Source organism: Microcaecilia unicolor, chromosome 11 (genome assembly GCF_901765095.1).
Source record: "Microcaecilia unicolor chromosome 11, aMicUni1.1, whole genome shotgun sequence".
NCBI classification, from domain to species: domain Eukaryota; kingdom Metazoa; phylum Chordata; class Amphibia; order Gymnophiona; family Siphonopidae; genus Microcaecilia; species Microcaecilia unicolor.
The window spans coordinates 171,446,384-171,462,486 of record NC_044041.1 but is presented as its reverse complement, the minus strand read 5'-3'; the positions used below and the strand labels follow the sequence as shown (position 1 = coordinate 171,462,486).

General features: G+C 40.6%; 1 protein-coding gene across 4 annotated transcripts in view; it reads left to right on the top strand.

Annotated features, from left to right (window-relative positions):
- Positions 1-16,103, top strand: part of LOC115480019 (cytochrome P450 2F2-like) — a 71,981-nt gene that overhangs the window by 16,273 nt on the left and 39,605 nt on the right. For all 4 annotated transcript variants that reach the window (XR_003943779.1, XR_003943778.1, XM_030218401.1 and 1 more), the window contains exons 4-6: positions 1,107-1,256; positions 7,840-8,000; positions 14,568-14,744. Coding sequence is in view for 2 of the 4 variants with exons in the window: in XM_030218401.1 (XP_030074261.1) it covers positions 1,107-1,256; positions 7,840-8,000; positions 14,568-14,744 (488 nt within the window). In the remaining 2 variants the exon portion in view is untranslated. The remainder of the gene's footprint in view (positions 1-1,106; positions 1,257-7,839; positions 8,001-14,567; positions 14,745-16,103) is intronic.

The following is a 16,103-nucleotide window of genomic DNA, read 5'->3' as shown; positions in this document are numbered from 1 at the left end:
GAGGAGCTTACAAGCACTGTGAGGAATTTCAAAATTGCCATGCCTATTGGGGTAAATTCTAGAAGTGGTGCCTAAAAATCAGCATGTAGAGCATAAAAGCAGGCATAAATGCCAGAGCCTAAATTAGGCATGGTTCGGCCAAATTCTGTATTTACGTGTGTAAAATTTTGGAATGCCCCTGAAATGCCCTTAGCCATGCCCCCCCCCCCCCCAAATTTACACACATTAGAATTTACGTGCAGATTGTTACAGAATACGATCTGCGCATAGGTGTCATTTATAGAATCCGGGGGATTATGCATACATAGAGGTCTTTTATCTTAGAGCTCTACCTATAGTATAGTAACAGAAAATCTGAATGATGAAACTTAAAAAAACACAAGAAACCAAGAGAACATATGGACAACCTGAGCAACTGTATAGAGATGAGGACATAAACCAAAAACAATTCTTAAGATTAATGAGACAGACAAATATTATTTATTTATTTATTTTATTGCATGAACTTGATATACTGCTATAAAAGAATATTGGTGAATACAATATTTTACAATACAATAATAGAGGGAAGTTAACAGCGGGAGAGATATTAGGTGTGTGAAGGTGGATGAAGGTGAAAGAGGAAGAATGGCAATTTGTTTTAATAGAACATACATTGAAAAAGGTCTGTAATACCAGATAGGTGTGGGTGGAAGTTTGGGTGTTCTAAGCTTTAATGAGATGCAAGAATAAAGTCCTGGTCAGGACAGACGGCTGAGTTTGGATAACCCAAGGGACATAAATATTATGATTGGAGTCCTAAGTACAATTTTGGATGCAAATAGTCAAAACTACAGTTTTATAAGCACCAGAGATTTAGGGGCATGGAACAGTTCCAGACAGATTAGATGACCAGTGTCATTCCATGTATGCTAAAATGCATAAAGTATGTATTTAGGGGAAAAAAAACAGGCAAGGATATAGAGAATATCTGGGCATGAAGGGATCATGGTCACCCCTCTCACTACCATAAGTTTTCACAACCAAACACAGAATGAGTCCAACATTTTTAGATGCTTCTCAGTGACTTCACTAACCAGGCTCCTTTTGCCATTCATTTCTTTCAGATATGACATTCAGTAACGGTGATAGATGGAAAGAGCTTCGTAGATTCATTATGCAGACCATGAGAAACTTTGGAGTTGGGAAAAGGAGCATTGAGGAACGGATCCAAGAGGAAATTCAGTTCCTTGTAAAACAGCTCAGAAAAACCAACCGTATGTATTCTTTTATGCATTTACTCATGGCTTTCATTTAGAGGGACGTTTATGATAGAACAAAAAAAAAGAAAAAACTTCAAAGGAGCAGCTGCAAAGGTCAAAAATTTACATCAGGCATGGATGCTACTCAAAAACATCATCTTAGAAGCCCAGATCAGATATATTCCATGTATTAAAAAAAGAGGAAGGAAGGCCAAATGACCGCCAACATGGTTAAAAAGTGAGGTAAAGGAAGCTATTAGAGCTAAAAGATAATCCTCCAGAAAATGGAAAAAAGATCTGACTGAAAATAATAGGATCACTACCAAAAACAAAAATCCCAAGGGAGAGACAAGAATCCAAACAAAAATCAAATATAGTCAATCCCAAAATGTGAAAATATCAGATACCCAGTGAATTACACTGGGTATGTGATATTCTCACATTTGGGGATTACTATATTTGATTTTTGAAAATAATAGGAAACAGCATAAGGAATGGCAAGTCAAAAGCAAAGCGCAGATAAGCAAGAAAAGAAAGGCTTTGAAAAGAAGATTGCGTTGGAGGCAAAAACACATAGTAAAAACTTTTTTAGGTATCGTTGTCACAGTCAGGAGTAGTGAGCCCTTGGACCACTGCCGGAGACTGGCAGCAGCAGGCAAACCACCCAAACAGGGATTGAGGCTGAAAACAGGGATTGAGGCTGAAAACTGCTCAGCTAAGCTTGTGATCTCATAATCTGTGTTTCCTAACTAACTGCTTAGTGGCTATTTCTAATTGATATCTGTACTCTATGTAACTGATTTTAAAACTGCTTATTGGCTATTTGTATTTGATAGTTGATAATCTAGGAACTGGATTTAACAAGTGCTTTAAAATCGGTAGTAGTTTCTCTTGTATTTTTTTCCCCTCTGCTTCCATTCTGTGTGAAACTCCTCCCCTCCCCCCATCTGCTTTTGTTGTAAGGTAATTGCATAGCACAGGTGGAGCTTTTCTCTCCACGTGGTTTTTGTCTCTACACAGAACAGAAGCTGGACGGATCTTCTCAGATAAGATTATTTTCTGATTCCCCCCACCTTACACTTGTGGCTCTGGGCATTTCAATGCTGTTCTAGAGATAGGTTACAGCAAACACATTCCATAGGTCTTATGCTTAAGCCCACCCACCCCAAGACTGACACTTCCTATATAGCTTTACCAAATATACTACATATCATAAATTAACCCCACCCTAATTACAAGCCCATCATAGTACACCTGTTCATACCCATTTCAACAAATCAAGATGACTTTTATTCTCTGTAATAATTGTGGTGCTTTGGTTTCAAGACCAAGCTTCTGGAGACTTAAAGCTTGTCCTATCTGTCTTCAGCTTGCTAGTTTAAAACAGGAGCTCAGCAAAGTAAAGCAGGAATTGAATGCACTTAAAGCAACTTCTAGGACTGCACAAAATCATACTGCACAGAATCATACCAAATTCTCACCACTGCCTCAAAGGATAATACCACCTAAGAATAGATGGTTCACAGTAGGCTCAGGCAGGCTTCGTTATGTGACACAGAAGCATCCGCCCTCACAAGTTTTGCCCCTACAGAATTCCTTTGCTCCACTACAGCACTGTGATGCTCCTGAAAATAAAACTGAGGCGGAAGAGAAAGAAAAAGCAAAGAAGGTGGAACAAAAAGATATGAAGGTACCCAAAGAGAAAAGACACCCCCAAATCACTAAAACCAAAACACATACTTGGAAATGTAGATGGAAAGTGATGACCACAAATGCTCACAGTCTAAGCAATAAAGTTCATGACCTTCATGCCCTAATCTTGGAGGCAGACTTGGACATAGTTGCAATCACAGAGACATGGCTCAATGGTTCCCATGAATGGGATGCAAACATACCAGGCTATAATCTTTTTAGGAAGGATAGAGAGGGGCGTAAAGGTGGAGGAGTAGCTCTGTATGTGAGAAATGATATCACAGCGACTGAAATGACAGGGAACTGGGGAAAGGAAGAAGCGATATGGATCACCTTAAAAAGAAAGGATAAAACCTCTGTCCATGTGGGTGTTGTCTACAGACCTCCGACACAATTCGAGGACCTAGATAAAGATCTGATCGCTGATATTCAAAAGTTGGGGAAGAAAAGAGAGGTGCTGTTGTTGGGAGATTTCAATCTGCCGGATGTAGATTGGACGGTTCCGTCTGCGAAATCGGAAAGAAGTAGAGAGATCGTGGATGCTTTTCAAAGTGCTTTGCTCAGACAAATGGTGTCAGAACCCACGAGGGAGGGAGCGACACTAGATCTGGTACTCACAAATGGGGTTAATGTGTCAAATGTCCGAGTGGGTGCCCACCTGGGCAGCAGTGACCATCAAACGGTTTGGTTTGATATGACGGCTGAAGAGGAGGGTGGCCACTCAAAACTCAAAGTCCTGGATTTCAAACATGCTGACTTTAGTAAAATGGGGGAATACCTGAGGAAGGAGCTGATAGGATGGGAGGAAATACAAGAAGTGGAAGGACAGTGGTCCAGACTGAAAGAAGCTATAAATAGGGTCACGAACCTTTATGTAAGGAAAGTAAATAAAAGCAAGAGAAAAAGGAAACCGATATTGTTCTCCAAGCAAGTGGCTGAGAAAATAAAGGCTAAAGAGTTGGCGTTCCAGAAATACAAAAAAACTCAAGAAAAGGGACACGAGGAGGAATACCGGATGAAACTGAAAGAAGCCAAGAGAGAGATACGTCTGGCGAAAGCGCAAACGGAAGAACAAATGGCTAGAAATGTAAGGAGGGGTGGCAAAATTTTCTTCAGGTATATTAGTGAAAGGAGAATGACTAAAAAGGGAATTGTGAGACTAAAAGATACTGCGAACCGCTATGTGGATAATGATGAAGAAAAAGCAAATTTGCTAAATAGATACTTCTGTTCTGTTTTCACAGAAGAAAATCCTGGAGAAGGACCGCGATGGACTGCAAAAAGTACAAATGAGATTGAAGTGGATAGAGCACCGTTCACGGAAGAGAGTGTGTATGAACAACTTGAAAAGCTAAAGGTGGACAAAGCCATGGGACCGGATGGGATCCACCCTAGGATATTGAGGGAGCTCAGAGAGGTTCTGGCGGGTCCTCTTAAAGATTTGTTTAATATATCCTTGCAGACGGGAGAGGTTCCGAGGGATTGGAGAACGGCGGATGTGGTCCCTCTTCACAAAAGTGGTGATAGGGAAGAAGCTGGAAACTACAGGCCGGTAAGCCTCACTTCGGTTATTGGAAAAGTAATGGAAGCGATGCTGAAGGAAAGGATAGTGAATTTCCTGGAAGCCAATAAGTTGCAAGATCCGAGACAACATGGATTTACCAAAGGGAAATCGTGCCAAACGAACCTCATTGAGTTCTTTGATTGGGTGACAGGAGAATTGAATCAGGGACGAGCTATGGACGTAATCTACTTAGATTTCAGCAAAGCTTTTGACACGGTTCCACACAGGAGGCTCTTAAATAAACTGGATGGGCTGAAGATAGGACCCGAAGTGGTGAACTGGATTAGGAACTGGTTGACGGACAGACGCCAGAGGGTGGTGGTGAATGGAATTCGCTCGGAGGAGCGAAAGGTAAGTAGTGGAGTGCCTCAAGGATCGGTGCTGGGGCCGATTCTGTTCAATATATTTGTGAGTGACATTGCTGAAGGGTTAGAAGGTAAAGTTTGCCTATTTGCGGATGATACTAAGATCTGTAACAGAGTGGACACCCCGGAGGGAGTGGAAAACATGAAAAAGGATCTGAGGAAGCTATGTTTGTGCAGCGCTGCATATGCCTTGTAGCGCTATAGAAATGCTAAATAGTAGTAGTAGTAGTAGGAGGTGAGTGTAAGCATGGGACACGGCCACAACCGTGACAATCTTAGAAGCAAGAAGACGGTAAAAGAATCAGTCGGACTGCTAGAGGACCAACAGCTAAAACAGGTTTTCAGAGAAGACAAGGCCATAGCGGAGAGGTTGAATGAATTCTTTGCTTCGGTTTTCAGTGGGGTAGATGTGGGAGAGATACCAGTTCCAGAAATAGTATTCAATGCTGATGAGTCAGAGAAACTGAAACAAATCTCTGTAAACCTGGAAGATATAATGGGGCAATAAATGCATAAATAAATTTGACAAATTGAAGAGCAGCAAATCGCCTAGACCAGATGATATATGTCCCAGAGTACTGATAGAATTGAAAAATGAACTTACAGAGCTATTGTTAGTAATATGTTTCTTTAAAATCCAGCATAGTATAGGAAGATTGAACGGTGGCCAATGTTACACCAATTTTTAGAAAGTGTTCCAGAGGTAATCCAGGAAATTATAGATCGGTGAGTCTTACGTCAGTGCTCGGTATAATGGTAGAGACTATGATAAAAAACAAAATTACAGAGCATATACATGAGAATAGATTAATGAGACACAGCCAACATGGATTTAGTGAAAGGAAAGCTTGCCTCACTAATCTATTACATTTCTTTGAAGAGGTGAACAAACATGTGGATAAAGATGAGCCAGTCGATATTGTGTATCTGGATTTTCAAAAGGCATTTGACAAAGTACCTCATGAAAGGCACCAGAGGAAACTGGATAGTCATAGGATAGGAGATAGTGTTCTATTGGGGATTAAAAACTGGTTAAAAGATAGAAAACAGAGAGTAGGGTTAAATGGTCAGTATTCTCATTGGAGAAGGGTAGATAGTGGGGTTCCCCAAGGGTCTGTGCTGGGGCCACTTCTTTTTAACATATTTATAAATGATCAAGAGATGTACCTTCATTTAAGTATTTATATTCCACTTAGACCTAAGCAGTTTACAGTTTTTGTTTTTACAAGTACTAGGTCTGTCCCTAGTGGACTCACAGTTTAAGTAGTACTTTGTATTACTGTTGTATCTAGGGCAATGGAGGGTTAAGTGACTTGCCCAGAGTCAATTGAACCTGGGTCCACAGGATCTCAACCCACTGCTGACCATTAGGCAGCACAGGAGTCAAGCCCAGTTCCGCAACCCACTGCATTAACCATTAGGCCACTCCTCCACCTTGAATACTGTGTGCAATTCTGGTCACCACATCTCAAAAAAGATATAGTGGAATTAGAAAAGGTACAGAGAAGGGCAACAAAAATGAAAAAGGAGTTGGGATCATTTCCCTATGAAGAAATGTTAAAGCAACTAGGGCCCTTCAGCTTGTTGAAGAGATGGTTGAGGGAAGATATGATAGAGGTCTATAAAATACCGAGTGGAGTGGAATGGCCACTGAGATGTTAAAATAACCTCAGCTTTTGCTAAGGTTATTTTTCCAGCTATAATGTGATTTGCAGTGTTCACCTCAAGTTGTGTTATAGGATTTGCATTGTATCAAGCTGCTTTATATACAATTTCATATTTGCATCTCATTATTATGTACCCCAACTATTTTTTAATTGCTCTTTATTATATATCACAAATATCAAATCTATAAAATCATTTGTCAACAATAAACCAGATACACACACATTCACACCCCCCACATTCATCCAAGCCTTGTACCAGATCTTACTATTACATCATGTGCCTCACTACCATCGTGACCCTGCCCATCAATTGTTATTATAGTTAACAGTTGTCTCAACACTTTCGTTTACAAAGTTTACAGCATTTTCATCTAATCAGCCCCGCTGTGCTTAATAACCAACTTCTTCAACAACTGTCCTGTCCTGTCGAGCACTGTTTTGGTTATCAACATTGTCCATACTGTTCACATTGTCCATAGTCCACCCAGATTCTTTACCACTAGGTCAATGGCTGGTGGTAAGGTCTCAGACCCAAAATGGACACGCGGCAATTTTGATTTTGCTACACGTCCATTATTGGCAAAAAAAGAGGCCTTTTTTACAGGCGTGCTGAAAGATGGATTGGTGCGTACCCAAAACCCACGCCTATACTACTGCAAGCCATTTTTCAGCGTGCCTTTGTAAAAGGATCCCTTAGTTATCACTGCATTATGGTACTGTATGTTGCGATAGAACTATTTAGCATGCTTTAAAGGGCAAATAGCACTACTTAACAGCCCTTATGCAGCTTAATAACTTCCCTCCTGAATATACATATGATCTGAACATATAAGCTAGATGGTTCAAATTATGCATTCACCACATGGTTGAACATTGAGCTTTCTCTGTCCTTCATTTCTTATCAGTACCTGTACAGATGTGGATCTATATAAACAAACAGCATGTCAACTTTTTCCTACAGAAGTCATCCTTTGAAAATTGCCCTCCCAACAATTACACACATATTTGCTGATTTAGAGCTAGATTTAATAACCTGTAGTAATGCATTAAAGTGTGTTTCTATTTAATTTGCGTTATTATACACAGGTTATCAGTGGGGCCTATTTAACAACAAAAGAGATTTAACTGCATAAATCATATTTTGATATGGTATTGTTATGCGTTTCATAATTAATTGCTCTGCATTTATTGATGTATTATGGTAGTTTGTTTTCCATATATATTGTAAGATAAATTGAGTGCTGGTTTTAGCAGCAGAATACTATTATAAATAAAAAATATATATTTGTCTCCACTGTGTTTTCTTATAGAGTCGCCTTTTGATCCTACGCTAATCTTTAGCCAATCGATCGCCAATGTCACCTTCTCTATAATCTTTGGGAGCCGCTTTGATTATGAAGATAAAACCTTTCAGACCATCATCAATACGACCAATGAGAACTTTCACATAATGAGCACAACATGGGGAATGGTCAGTATTTGCAGACATTTTTTTTTCATTTTAAGACATTAGATATGTAATCACAGTATTATGGAACTATCTTGATCCATTCTTTAACCACGTGATCAAGAAGATGCTGTAGCTGATATTAGGAGAAACATTACAGAGTGTGAGTCAGCCAGTCCTCTCTGTAGTAGCCCATGGGGGTTCATTTTCGAAAGAGAAAAACGTCCAAAAAGTATCCTAAAGTATTTTTTAAAACTATTTTGCAGATGTATATCTATGCAATTCATCTGCAGTGCATCCAAATCACAAAGGGATATGTCAGGGGTGTTTTGCGGATAGGATGAGAGCAGGCTTAGAACGTTCCTAACACTTGAACATTTTACAGCCATAATGGAACAAACAAAAACATCTAGGGCTGAAACTTAGACCTGTATTCAGAATGAATATGTCACAAAAAGGTTCTCTAAATGACCAGATGACCACTGGAGGGAATCAGGGATGCCCCCTTACTCCCCCATGGTCACTGACCCCTTCCCACCTCCCAAAAATGTGATTAGAAATATTACATACCAGCCCTATATGCCAGCCTTAGATGTATAGCCAGGTCCATCAGAGCAGAATGCTGGTCCCTGGAGTATTCTAGTGGTCAGTGCAGTGCACTCTAGACAGGTGGACCCAGGCCCATACCTCCCCCTACCTATGATATTTATAATGGAAACTCACCAAAACCCTACTGTACCCTCATATAGGTAGTCCCCTTCACCCGTAAGAGTTGTTGTAGGGGTGTACAGTTGCAGGCAGTGGGTTTTGGATGGGTTTCAGAGGGCTCATCTGACAAGATAAGGGAGCAATGGTGAGATGTGTACCTGGAAGTATTTATATAAAGTCCACTGTGGTGCCCCCTAGGGTGTTCCATTGCTCTCCTGGGACTAGTCCACTAAAATTGCTTCCCCTCCTACATCCCAATGGCTTGCTTTTCTGTTTTTCACATAGACTTTTTTTTTTCTTCGAAAATGGCATAAAACACTCACAGAGCATAACACCTTCTTTTACAAACAGTATTTTTTTGGGGGGAAAAAAGATAGATGTTTTACTTTTTTGAAAATGGCATTCTTTGTTGGTCGGATTAAGTCAGACTTAGATGTCATATTGAAAATGCCTTTCCATAACTCCTATGTGAGACTAAAGAATAACATCAAAATGTACATCTAATGTGGCTCCCAACTGAGCTGGCTTTAAGGAAAATTTGTGCATAGGTTGTAAAAACACCTCTGATAATCTGAAGAATTCCTTCCTGTCCCCATTCAGATGAGCTGATGCTCCTACTTACTGATAAATTACAGCAACTACATACAAGGACCCCTGCTCTTTCACTGTGTAGATCAGAACTTATTGCCCCACTTATTTCGTAAGCATGTTCAGAATTCCTTTCTGTTGACAAACTAGTGCTCTGCTAAATTAAGCTGCAGGTCTCTCTCATAGGGCCTCCTATAACTCTAAGCAACAGCTAGGAATTTTTAAAATTGTTTCCTTATCATCCCTCTGGACAAGTCCAGATGAATGGCTTTATGTCACCTTGCCAGCAGAATGAAGCAGAGAACACAGTTTTACAGTAACATTATCATTGCCCACAACATAACCTCTGGGATTCTCTGCCACCAACAAATGGTGGCACATGCCATTCTGATATAATAAGATTGAGGCACTGATATAATATGATTGAGACTCCCTGGGTCTATCAAGGTCTGCAGGCGGAGTACTGCCTGGCTCATCTCCCAGGGTATCAGCCTTCAGGTTGTCTCCCAGGATGGCAGATTCCTGTTCCTCCCAAGTCAACATTCTCAAGGCTTACTCCCTTGATTTAATAATTGCTATTCTCCAAGGGAATCCGTTTTCAGGCTGTCTTTCCTGGCTTAGCTAGTAGGTAACCTTTTTTCTCTTCAAGGTTGGGCTGACAGGGTTGGTGTGTGTCCTAGGCCGATACTGTGGGGGGGGGGGGGGCAGGGAGGGTTAGGTGCTGAGGTACTTTTGGTGCCTTCTTTTTCCAGTCTGGCAGTCTGAGGTGAGTTAGCTTCGTGTCCCCATCCCTGGACCCTTGGAATATATGGGTGGGTGTGCTGTGCTGTGCTGTGCTGTGCTGTATGTACAGCTGGAGTAGTAACTAGCCATAAACGAACAAAAACCCACAGAAAATGGAGTAGAAAATCAACCAAGAAAGAGTCAAGCACTACAGTGGAAGCCCAAGAGTGAAGTTGCTGATGCTTTGGGGATAATATAAGGTTCTTTGTTGATAATCAAAAATTTGAAAAAAAAAATATCAATAACAATATACCAACTACTGTGGTAGCCCAAAACAAAATATGCTCAATAAATTTGTGTGACCACCAGTCACTTCAGATCAATGATACAGTAACCCTGGGATTCTATATATGTAGCATGGAAGTACACATGTAGATTTTTGTTTGTGCCTAATCTATACGCACACCTCAATTGTTTAATGAACCACTTAATCATGATAATTGGCTGATAATGACCAACTATCAAAATTTACCATAATTGGAATCTATGCATTGCTATGTATGTTCTGTAAGGCATGTAGCTGGGTCACCCATCCAGGACCCAGCCAGGCTTGACCCTGCTTAGCTGCCTCTTCCTCCACACAACTGTTGCCTTCACTCCACAGCAATCTGGCTCCTCTGAGCCTTGGCTCCAGGCCCTGTGAACTCCCAGGACTTCCTCCTCCCTCCGTTCCTTTCACAGAGGCACATTCAAAGCCCAATGTTTATAAGTAAGAGCTTTTATTTTCTTGCTTCAAATCAACAAAACACCCTTCACTCCAGGTTGTTTAGGCTAGCAGCCCAGAGCACAATTCAGGTTCAACACAGTCAAGTTCAGGTTCAAAACAGTCCATATAACTTCAAACTCAGGTTCAAAAACAGTCCATATAACTTCACTTCACTTTAGCTCAGATTACTTCACTTAGGGAACAGTACAGTATCAGAGGGAAAACCCAAATAGCTTGATAGGTTGCAGCCCAGACCTTTTTAGTATGAAACAGTTTACACAGTCTTTCTTGCACCTTCTTACAGCACGGTTACACAGCTTTATTCCCACCTGGTTCAGGCTGGGGTTTCAATTGTGCCCAGCTCTCTTGCTCTCCCATAGGCTGCACCTGTTTCCTCTTTAGTAGAGATTTCCCCCAGTGCCTCAGCCTCTCTCCTCCGGTCTTCCACCAGGCTCTCCAAGGTACAGCTAGCCACCCTCTTACAGCAGCTTTTCAGGTTTGAGCCAGGGCTCCAATCTCCATCTGTTCCTCCTCTAGTCCTTCAGTAATCTCCATTTTATCCTTCTCTTCAACTTCCTCCGCCCCAATCTCTCCAGCTGGCCCTCATCACCTTCCTCAGAGACCATTTCCCAATCTTCTATCTCCTCCCCTAACTCTTGCACAGCCAGGTGGGGAAGAGAAGGATTCTGGGACTGGTAGTTCCTCCCCTTCTTCCTTAACCCAGCCAACCTCTCTGCCTCCGGTAGCCCAGCTTTCTGAATGTGGGTGTTGTGCACATGAAATCTGCCCTGTTGGGATTCCCCGGCTCCCTGTACCCCCTTTCTTCGTGCCTTCCCGGATCCCCTTTCACCTGCACTCTCACAGGCGGTGTGCGTAAATTCCAACCCGCATAGCCAAAAAGGGGGCATGGCCATGGGTAGAGTGTGGGAATGTCAGGCTTATCAATCAAATCTATGCACACAGTTATAGAATTTAGGCCAGCATGCATAGATATAGGTGCAAGCATTTACACCAACTTTTCACTGGTGTATATGGCCGCACCTAAATCTATGCTCATCCTCCCAGCCTAAGCGTATTCTATAAACTGCATCTGAATTTAGGCGCATCTTATAGAATACGCCTAGGCGCTTCTATCGGACGTGCCTAGATTCTAGGCGCCATATATAGAATCAGGTCCTAAGTGGATAATACTATTTATATATGATATTGAAAAGAAAGGGGACATCATTTGGTCACTAATCCCCTTCTTTTGTGGTTATGTGTCTATACAGAGTTGTGGGTCACTCCTGGCTTTCCCCTTTGCACTAGGCTAATCTAGAAAGATAAATTGAGATGGGAGCAAAGGGATTAGAAAGTTTTGGAGTAAAGGGGAAGGGAAGAGGTGGCAGATGCTGTACTAAGGAGGGGAGTGAAGAGAAGATACAGAGATACTAGATCAGGGGAGAGAGAGGGGGAGTCACTGGACCAGGAGAGGGAGGGTAGATGCTGGATGGGAAAGGACAGGTACACAGAATTGGTACTGGCTGTTGAGGGAAAATAGAGACAGGGACACAAATGGATGGATAAAGACATAGAGGATGAGATGCTGGACAGGACAGATAGGGAAACAGAAAAGATGAATGCTAGACATAGAAGGAGAAGAAATGTCAAATGAACAAAAGTCCATGGAGAGAGTTAAGGGGAAAAAAACAGAGAACAGCAGAAGAGAGATACTGGGATCAAAGCAATGCTCAGAATACAAAGGCTGAAAAAACCAACAACATGTTTTCTGAATTTATTAGTTGTAATATATCAGCTTTGGGAAATATGCATCCTCCTTCCATTCCTCTCCCCCAGTCTTCACTATCCTGGGAGCGATGGTATTAAGGGGCCTATCCCAACTTTTCTGCCCAGGGCCCATTTAGTGCTAGCTATATCACTGCCTGGGGCACTCCATTATTTACTTTTCTCCACTGAGAGAAATGGCCATTTAACACTTCACTCTGTTTTCTGTCTTTTACCAGTTCCTAATCCACAATAGAACATTTCCTCCTATCCCATTGCTTTTTAATTTTCTCAGGATTCTCTCATGATGGACTTTGTCAAAAACTTTCTACTTGTTTTGCCACTGCTGGTGCTAGTCTGGAGAAGCAGCAGCAGTGGTCAAGGAGGGGTGAGGGAAATGCAAGGTTAAAATGGGAGGGGAGAGAGAGAAAGAGGGAAAATGCTGGATGGAAAGAGGAGAGAAAGAGGGGAGATGCTGGATAGAAGGGAGAAGAGAGAAAGAAATAAGACACTAGATGGAAGTGGGGGAAACTGGACAAACACTAGAATAGTATTTTGGGAGTGAAAGAGGGGAAATGCTGGATGGAAGGGTAGAAAAAGAAAGAGACACTAGATAAAAGGGTGGGAAAAAAGAGAGGAGATGCTGGATGGAAGGGGGAAGAGGACAGTTAGTGAAAGAAAAGGGACCAGGAGGAATGGAAATAGGAGAGCAAGGGTGAGGAAAAGAGATGGAAAGCTATAGGTAGATGCAGTAAAAAGAGGGAAATTGAAGACGTATGATAACAATAAATTAAATTTGCACAGAGAGACAGAAAAATAAATTAAAGAAAACTGAATGTAAAAGGAGAGAGCAAAATGATATGATAAAAAAAGCAGAAACCAGAGCTCAAACCAACACAATTACAGAAATAAAATGACCAGACAAAAAAGGTAGAAAAAGCAATTTTATTTTCTATTTCTTGATTAGAATGTGTCAGTTTTTGGAAGAGACAGAGGGAAAGTACTAGATGGAAGGGTGGGAAGAGAAAGTGAGAGACACTGGAGGAAAGGGTGGGGAGAGAGAGAGAAAAGAAAGACACTGGATGGAAAGAGGAGAGATGCTGGATGAAAGGGAAGGGAGAAAGAGGAAAGATGCTGTACCCATTTAACACAAAATCTCTGCTGATCGGAGTTTGGGAGTACTCAGTTGAAATCTGTTCAACTTAAGGGGTACTTGACTTGAAGTTAAAAAAAATACTGGTCTAGCAGGATTCAAGGAAAGGAAATGAATAGGTAAGATTAAATTTCACCTTTGGGGAGGAAAATGTATTTGAATACTAAGATCAACTGTTGCTTTAATTATAAAAAGATGCATTCATGGAAATAAATGTGAATATTGTTTTGAGGTGTCTTCAGTTTAGTTTGAATAACATTTTCTTGCCACCTTTATACTTGTTTCCCTTTTTGGATTTGATGATAGATTAGATTAAAACATTTAAATCCTTCACATACCTACAATGGTTCAATGTGGCACAACATAAGAAGCTAGGAATACCTAGGAACACCAACAAACCTTAAAATTTAGCCATTCAGCTTACATCTGATGTAAAGCATACTTCTGAGATAAAAATGTTTTTAACCATCTCCAAAAGTTTATAATTAAAGTTTTGCTTCAGGTCTTTATGTAATAAATTCCACTATTTGGCAGCTCGATATGGGAAGGAAATAGTAAGAATAGATTTGTAAACTACTTATTTTGGACTTGAAAAGTGAAGATCTACAACATGTCTAGAAGTTTATACTTAATTTTTATCTGGTAAAACTATCAGATCCATCATATATTTAGGGGCTTGACTGTATAATATAAGGTTTATCATTGTACATAATTTAAAAACCACCCAGACTTCTAATGGAAACCAATGTAATTTAATAAACAATGGTGTAACTTTCAAATTTAGGTATAAAATACAATAATCTAGCTGCTATGTTTTGATTAAAACCAGGCTTGTGAACCTGAACCTCGGTCAGACTTGTGAATAACTCCTCCGCCTTTATCTTTCCAGATGTACAATATCTACCCAGAAGTCATGGACTATTTGCCAGGACTACACAAAAAGGTTTTTGCAAATTTTGGAAAGCTGAGAGTCATTATTCAGGATACAATCAAGGCTCATCAGGAGACACTGGACCCTGACAATCCCCGAGATTACATCGATGTTTTCCTCATCAAAATGGAGAGGGTAAAATTTAGGGGACTGTGATTCTTACCATAAAGTCTGCTGCTTTGGGATGGAGCTGAATTATTATCATGATGATTATTATTTAACTAGTTGTCTCCTCCTATTTGCAAATTTTATTTTCCATTGTCAGCGCCCTAAGTAGTTTTAGTCTTACAGCTGATTTAATTTGCACTTAAAGATTTTATTAAAGAAACTGCTATATTTATTGAGAATATTTGGTTTTAAATGAGACAAGTTAGATTCTAACATAACTTGATTTTTGTATCAAATTGTCTCAATGCTTGTCCCTCCTAGAGAACATTTTTAATACTGGTACTTGGTTGACTCAGCCTATTCTACCCCACACCTCACCCACCCCTGGGTTTGCTACTCATATATAGATGACCCAATAATCATTAACAATACTCGTCAGTCACATACAGGTAATTTTGCAGATTAACCCTATCATAGCATACTTGCTCATAGCCATTCCAGCCATTCCAACCAATCAAGATGACTTATTCAATGTAATAATTGTGGTGCATTAGTTGCAAGACACACTATCTGGAGGCTTAGGGCTTGCCTCATCTGTCTTCAGCTTTCTATTATACAAGAAGAGCTCAGCAAACTTAAGTAAAAATTGGATGCAATTAAAGCTGGTTCCACCACTACACAGATGACGTTAATGTGAGCAAGTGCAAAGTAATGCACGTGGGAAAGAGAAACCCGAATTATAGTTATGTAATGCAAGGTTCCATGTTAGGAGTCACCGACCGGGAAAGGGATCTAGGCATCATCATTGATGATACATTGAAACCCTCCACTCAGTGTGCAGCAGCTGCTAAGAAAGCAAATAGAAGGTTAGGTATTATTAGGAAAGGAATGAAAAACAAAAATGAGGATGTTATAATGCCTTTGTATCGCTCCATGGTGCGACCACAGGCCGAATATTGTGTTCAATTCTGGTCATCGCATCTCAAAAAAGATATAGTGAAATTAGAAAAGGTACAGAGAAGGGCAACAAAAATGATAAAGGGGATGGGACAACTTCCCTATGAAGAAAGGCTAAAGTGGCTAGTGCTCTTCAGCTTGGAGAAAAGAAGGCTAAGGGCTGATATGATAGAGGTCTATAAAATAATGAGTGGAGTGGAACAGGTAGACGTGAATCACTTGTTTACTCTTTCCAAAAACACTAGGACAAGGGGGCATGCGATGAAGCTAGAAAGTAGTATATTTAAAACGAATTGGAGAAAATATTTCTTCACTCAACCTGTAATTAAACTCTGGAATTCATTGCCAGAGAATGTAGTAAAAGTGGTTAGCTTAGTGGGGTTTAAAAAAGGTTTGGATGGCTTCCTAAAGGAAAGGTCCATAGACCAG